We start from the raw sequence: 7,511 nt of genomic DNA, 5'->3' as shown, positions 1-7,511 counted from the left end.
TACAGCTGCCAAGGAGGGATGCTATGCTATCTTTCTCTCTATATTGATGACAGGTCTAGTTATCAGCAATTAGGAAGGTGGCAATCCTGTAAGTTAGTGAGTTGTACACAGACCGATTCCTCAGTTTGTCAGGCTGACACAGCACAGTAAGGGCAGGAAAGGATTTAATATCACTTTGACTGTCCAGTCACTGGTTCAGGGAAGAGGGCCCAGCACCATGTCACCAGCCAGCTCTGCACCGTGCTCGGTCTGAGACTCAGAGAACCAGGAGAGATCTTTAGGCCCCTTTATGAATAAAGAGCCGGAGCAGCCTGTCCCGGATCTGTTTGGTCCTCACCCCGTAGATGATGGGGTTTAGCAGGGCGGGTATCAAGTGGTACATGTTGGCAATGAGAATGTGGATATGCCCAGGTACATTCCGGCCAAACCGGTACATGAGGGAGATGAAGAGCACTGGGATGTAAAAGGCTGAAATGACAAAAAGGTGGGAGATGCAGGTCCCAAAAGTCTTGAGCCGGGCGTCCTTTGTGGGGAGCCTGAAGATGGCCCTGAGGATCTGGGTATAGGACACGGCGATAAAAAACATATCCAGACCCTTCACACAGAATAGCACAAAGAGGCCATAGTAACTACTGATGCGGGTGTCAGCGCAGGCCAGATTCACCACGGCTATATGCACGCAGTATGGCTGGGGGATGATATTGGTTCTGCAATATGGCCATTGACTAGCCAGGAAGGGATAGGGCAGTACAACCAGGCTGCCACGCAGCAGCACAGCCAGGCCTAGCTTGGCCACAAAGGACTTTGTCAGGATGGTGGAATATCTCAGGGGGTTGCAGATGGCCACGTAGCGATCCAAAGCCATGGCCATGAGGATCCCAGACTCCATCTCTAAGAAGCAGTGAATGAAGTACATCTGAGTGAAGCAGGCTCTGAAATCGATCTCCCTGGAATTGAACCAGAAGATACTCAGCATTTTGGGCAGGATGGAGGTATACAGTAGCAGATCAGCGATGGCCAGCATGCAGAGGAAATAGTACATGGGCCCATGGAGGCTCGGTTCCATCTTCACGATGAACAGGATGGTGAAGTTTCCCAGCATGGCTATGATGTACATGGTGCAGAAGGGGATGGAGATCCAGACATAGGTCGCCTCCAGGCCAGGAATACCCAGCAGGTTGAAGGTGGAGGGGTTAGTGAAATCGGTTGTGTTGGAACCTGACATGGAGTAGGGGAGAAGGTGTCCAACTCTGAGGTAGAACGGTGTCTCCTGCATGTACCGTACGTTCCCCTGACTTCCTGTATGTGCCCAGGCTCTAGGGTGATGGTCGCAGTACAAATACCTGAATGGAGAGACAATGTTAATTTGAGACACTAAATGCACTACTGGAGGCTGTTCTAATGGGTGAAGCAGATTGGTTGCTCTTCTCACAAAGAAAAATGACATTTTCATTATTCAGGTAAATGAATTGTGAACACATGATCCTACTAATACCAATTCCATATTTTATGGTGATCCCTGCCTCAATAATTCCTCTACATCCTCATGTGGGAAACCTTAATAGGCAGCAGCAGGAAACACGAGTGTGGATACTGGTTTTCCAGCATTGTCCCTTAATACAGTGAAACCCACGCTAGAGAGTCCATACTGTAGGGAGTTCCCCATTCATTTGGTTGCTCAAAATCTAAGACTGGAAAATAAAAACAAAAAAACAAACAAAGTGTGGCACGACATGTACCAGAGGAAAACATCCCAGCTAGAACACACCTCAGGGGAAATACTTTGGTGTCGTTGATAGCGGCTCCACGGAAACATCTGCTCATTTGCAGTAGTGGCCAAAACAAAAAACAATGATCAGATGTCTAAGTAATGGGATGGAGAATACCCTGCTCTGGCCATGTGCTCACCTTTGGTCACCCAGTCTCTATAAAGGATATAGCCAATAGAAAGGGGGTTTCTGAGACAGGCTATGAGAATTGGAGAGGCTGCCATCTGTGGACTGAAAAGTCTGGGACTGTTTAGTTTAGGAAGAGACAAAGAAGGAGGATTATGACAGATGAGAGGAAAATAAAGAATGGGACTGATTACATTCAAATGGTCAAATAGAGAACAGTTCCCAACCAGTAATATTGATGGACACTTTCTGTTTCAAAAGGGCTAATTCTCCTAAGATGAAGCAAATTATCAGCAAAACTGATTAGGAGGAAAAAATTTGAGAGAACAATGTGAATGAGAATTGGGTGTTCTTTATGAAGAGTTTATTAGATAGCTCAGAAGCCACAATTCAAGAATGTAGACAACTTTGACTAAAAACTCTGTCCAGTGGCAAAGTGAAGGCAGCAGTTAGGGGAGAAAAAGCAATATAGATAGATAGATAGATAGATCGATAAACTGGCTCTGTAATCTAGCAGAGAAACCATACCAAGGTCCAATAGCTGGAAGATGAAGCCAGACAAATATCAGCTAGAAGTAAGGGCCAAATTTTTAGCACTGACAGTTATTAACATTTGGAATAAACTGCAAAGGGAAGTGATGGATTCTCCAGCTCCGCATGTCTGTAGATCCAGACTGGATGTTTTTTTTGGAAGATCTGCTTGAGGATTTGTCTACACTTAAAATGCTACAGTGGCGTTGCCTTAGCACTTCGGTGTAGACACTACTTACACCCACGGCAGGGGTTCTCGCATTGGCATAGGTAATCACCTCCCCAAGAGGTGGTAGCTAAGTGGATAGAAAAATTCTTCCGTTGACCCCCATGCAACTATATCTGGGTTAGGTTGATATAGCTACATCTCTCAGGGGTGTGAATTTTTTTGCTGTTGCAAAAAAAAGCAAATGTTATTTTTGGATGTATTGGCAGAGGCATAGCATGCAAGTCAAAGGAGGTGATAGTGCCGCTGCACTGGGTGCTGGTTCGTCCTCAGCTGGAGAACTGTGACTAATTTGGTCACCAATGTATACGAAGGATGTAGAGAAACTGGAAATGATCAGAGACAATTGACAAAAATGATGAAAGGGAGAGAATTCAAGCCATATGAAGAAAGGCTGAAGGAACTGGGTATGTTTAGTTTGGAAAAGAGGAGACTGAGGAGGACATGGCAGCCATATTCGGATACTTGAATGGCTGCCATAAAAAAAAATCAAGAAAAGTTGTTTACTCTTGCCACTGAGAGCAGGACAAGAGGCAGTGTGTTTAAACTACAGCATAGCAGATTTTTCAGGATAAAATGCCTAAATGTAGGAACAGGAAGCCAATGGAACAGACGCCTTGGGAAATCATGGAGGCTCCTTTACTGCAGGTTTTCTAAAGGAGGCTGGACAGTCATCTGTCCTGGATGGTTTAGACACAACAAATCCTGCATCTTGGCAGATGACCCTTGTGGTTCCTTCTCACCCTGTGGCTCTATGATTGTAAGATATAAAACCCCAGTGTAGAGCAGGCCTTAGTCAAACACAAGTCATTGGGCTCAATAGAGGGATAACTGGGTGAAATTTAATGGCTTTTGTTATACAGGAATTCAGACTGGATGATCTAAATGTCCCTGTTAACCTTATACACTATGAACCTATCCACAAAGAAAGTAGATCAGGCATTTATATTTATTCTGTCTTACAAAGCACGTAGAAGCAGACACTGAATTCCATTGAAAGTCTGAATATACAACACTGAAAAAAAGAAATTTGTTTATATCATTCATATTTGGCCTGTGGAACTTCTTACCACAGACGTTACTAGAGCAAAGCGTTTAGCTGATTGGGATTCACTAATGGATTGGCCATTGTAGGTGGTGTTGGTGGCACCACCATTGGTTAAGATTGTCTGACACTTTCCCTTAGGAGATCTCATTTTCAGTTGCTTATAAATTTGCCAAACTTTAAGCATTTGGACTGAAATTTCCTATAGAATATCAGGGTTGAAAGGACCTCAGGAGTTTCACCCAGTCCAACCCCCTGCTTAAAGCAGGACCAATCCCCAAACAGATTTTTGCCCCAGATCCCTAAACAGCCCCCCTGAAGGATTGTACTCACAGCCCTGGCTTTGGCAGGCCAATGCTCAAATCACAGCACTATCCCTCCCTCAAAGCCATACAACACAGCACCACTAGGCATTGAACCCAGAATCTCTCATGTACCCAGCTGGTGCTTTAGCCAGCTAAGCCATGCTGCCTGCTTCAAGAAAGTGTTTGCAACACATACCACGTGTCTGCTTCTGGCTGAATTGTTTTTTGAGTTTCCAGCATAACATTTGAGCCGACTTCTCAAATGAAGCCAGGAGAAAAGATGTCTTGCCCATGCTGAAACATTCTTAGAATTGTTCCAGTGAGGAGCCCAAGCAGCTCCATGGAGATAAAAGTCAGGGAACAGCCCTTGCTCCCCTGTTAACAGCCAGAGCCCTGAAATGCAAGAGGAGGAGGTGACAGTGTCTGCATTAACACACAGCTGGCTCCTGAGCTCTTTACTCAGTTCTTACTCTAAGGGAGTTTTGCCTCAGTGGGGGCTGTGTAAACCTTTCATCCCGAAGAATCCACTGTGCCACTGAAATGGAGCCACCTTCAGGCTGGAGGCCAGCAGCCCAGGAGGGCCCAGCAAAGTGGGACATTTTAACACAAGCTACTGAAACAAACTCATCCCCTGTGGCAAGGGTCCTTGGATGTTTAATGGCTTTGCAATGCAAAAAAGACCACAGACCTATTCTCTGTCTCATCATGCCAATGCTGTACTGGGTTTTTCGAGCAGGTGAGCTCCTCAGCAAAAGTGGGTACCTGTGAATCCTTAAAAAGAAGTGTCTTCCCTGGGAATCTCCCTCAGGTAGCCGTGTCCCAAACCTCTCTCACCCCAGCATCTGCAGCAACATCCCACACCGAGAGCCAACACAGAGTTGTGCACCATTTCTAATATAGCTCTGTGCAATCCCAGGGGGGTTCATTCAGCCTCTAGCAGAGAAGTGGCTTCTGAATGCAACCAGGCTAGAGACAAGCCTGTCTGCGCTTCTGTGCTCTTTATCCAGCTTTGGGAGTAAACAGTAATTAAGGGACCTTCCCAAAGGAAGGTGAGAACTCTGGGGCTCTGTGCTGAGTCAGAGAAGAATTGGCTGCTCTGTGTATTTGTGTATATTTAAAAAATATAGTTTATTAGTATGGAAACTAGGGATAATGCTTAAAACTCTATAGGGTCTGATACACTGTAAGTCCCAGGCGGGTTGGGTAGATAATAGACAGACAGATCTGGAGACAGATTCCCGAGGGAAGACACAGGCACTTTCTGCAGGCACACGGTGCTGTTACTAAGAGATCAGAGATCAGTAATTCTCACCAGTAACTATGATAATAATGTGCAGCACTGTTCATTGAACAATGTTCAAAACACCTATCAAAGGAGAGTCACTATGACTATATCCCCATGAAACAGATAGGTAAACTGAGGCACAGGGAGACATTATTTGGCCAAGATGTTACAGAGATTAAGTGGCAGGATGACAGACAGAACCGGGGTGTCCTCACTTCCCTGCTGTACCAACGGTTTCTCTGTCACGCCAAGAGGGAAATGGACTCCAGCTCTGTGAGGGACGGTTCATTGAGTGGGATGCAGAGGAAAGGCTGGAAGAGGGAGCCTGAGTCTTCGCCATCCTGAGGTTCTCAGAACTATCTGGAGTTTGCGAGCTCCCGCTCCTGGCACTCCACTACTGGTTCCACTCAGAAACCTGCCAATGGATCACAGTCACTGAGATCACTTTGGGGGAAGAGACTCAGTAACAGCAACACCAACAGGATGTGCCTGTGGATAGACGGCAGCCAGAGGCCTTACCTGAGGACAGAGGTCTCCCCCTCTCAGGTAGCTCAGCAGACTCCAGGAAGAGATTTAAGCAAAGTTTTGAGATAAATCTATGCAAGCAGCTGAGTTTGGTGAGAAAGGAGACCAGCAGAAAATCGCAATCTTAAACATAGCAGGACTTGGGATGGTGGACGTCTTTACTAGCCTGCAACTCAGGCTTTCTCTACACTAGCAATTTTGTTGGTAAGGGGTGTAGAAAACACCCCCATGACCGACAAAGGCACCAGTTTGGATAGCACAGCAGGAGACAGTCATTGGGTGCGTTTAATTATGCCGTCAGGAGAACTCTCTCCCATCGGCATAGAGTGGCTACATGGGAGACCTTGCAGAAGCACAGCTGGTCGTGCAGACATAGCCTCAGGCAGGCAGCCAGTTTATTACACTTTATTACACAGTTCTGCAGAAATGTGAAGAGCCTTGTGTACCGCAAAATAGCAAAACATTTGAAGGGTAAAAGTTTCACCTTAGAAGAGAAAAGTAAAGCGAGTCCTTTCAAGAATCCTTAGCAGATGTAAACAGGGGAACGGTCCTGCTCCTGTGGGGAATTTTTCTGGCTTATACACTACCCTGGTGGAATGGGCTAGTGAAAGGATCTGAGTCCTCACTCCCACTCTCTTTTCTCAGAGGCTGCCTCCCCTCAAGGACTCTCCTTCCACTCTCCGGTGCGGCAGAGTCCTCGAAACCCCAACACGGCTGGGCCCAAGATTCCTGAGGGGCTCAACCCCCAATCTTGTCGTGGTCACCTGGGAGAGGGGCTAGGATGTCCCCACTCTGGGTGCTCTCTACATTCTGGACACTTCTTTGATCAACTGATCATTGCAAAGAGTTCAAGCAAATCAAGTTCATTAAACAGCAATCAATTAAAAAAAATAAGGAAAAAATGGGAAAAGGTAAATGAAAATATGTTGCTCCGCTCTGCAGCATGGGGAACACCAAACTCCCATCTCTGGACTGTCAGGGCAATTCACAGACCGTCCCTCACACATCCTAGGCCTCCTGCCCAGGCCCGGCTGTGCTGCAAGGATGTCACAGGTCAGACATGGTCTGGCAGTGGCCACACGCCGTCAGGCTCTAGGTGGCAGGACCTTTTTCCCAGCACCGGTCCTCCGATCGTGGTTATGATCCACCTCCAAGTCTGCCCTGCAAGGCCTCTGGCTGGGGGCGTCTCCCTGTGCTGGGTCCTCTGCCCTGAGCAGGGGCAGCTCCAGGCACCAGTGCACCATTCGGCGGCATGCCTGCAGGAGGTCCGCCAGTCCCACCGTTTCTGCGGCAATTTGGCAGCGGGTACGCCAAAGGCGCGGGACTGGCTGACCTCCCGGAAGGCACGCCACCGAATCTGCGTTACCAGCGGACCTCCCGCAGGCATGCCACCGAATCTGTGTTACCAGCGGACCTCCCGCAGGCATGCCGCCGAATCTGCGTTACCAGCGGACCTCCCGCAGGCATGCCACCTAATCTGTGTTACCAGCGGACATCCCGCAGGCACGCCGCCGAATCTGCGTTACCAGCGGACCTCCCGCAGGCACGCCGCCGAATCTGTGTTACCAGCGGACCTCCCGCAGGCATGCCGCCGAATCTGTGTTACCAGCGGACCTCCCGCAGGCATGCCACCAAATCTGCATTACCAGCGGACCTCCCGCAGGCATGCCACCTAATCTGTGTTACCAGCGGACTTCCC

At 47.9% G+C, this 7,511-nt stretch overlaps 1 protein-coding gene across 1 annotated transcript; it reads right to left on the bottom strand.

Moving 5' to 3' along the window:
• Positions 1-277: 277 nt before the first annotated feature.
• On the bottom strand, positions 278-1,225 carry LOC120387702 (olfactory receptor 52R1-like). Its single transcript, XM_039508706.1, has one exon. It carries the CDS (start codon positions 1,223-1,225, stop codon positions 278-280), a length of 948 nt encoding a protein of 315 aa, XP_039364640.1.
• Between the last annotated feature and the right edge of the window lie 6,286 nt (positions 1,226-7,511).

Source organism: Mauremys reevesii, linkage group 1 (genome assembly GCF_016161935.1).
Source record: "Mauremys reevesii isolate NIE-2019 linkage group 1, ASM1616193v1, whole genome shotgun sequence".
NCBI classification, from domain to species: domain Eukaryota; kingdom Metazoa; phylum Chordata; order Testudines; family Geoemydidae; genus Mauremys; species Mauremys reevesii.
Note: the sequence above shows the minus strand (reverse complement) of the source record. Positions and strands in the feature narration are given on the sequence as shown.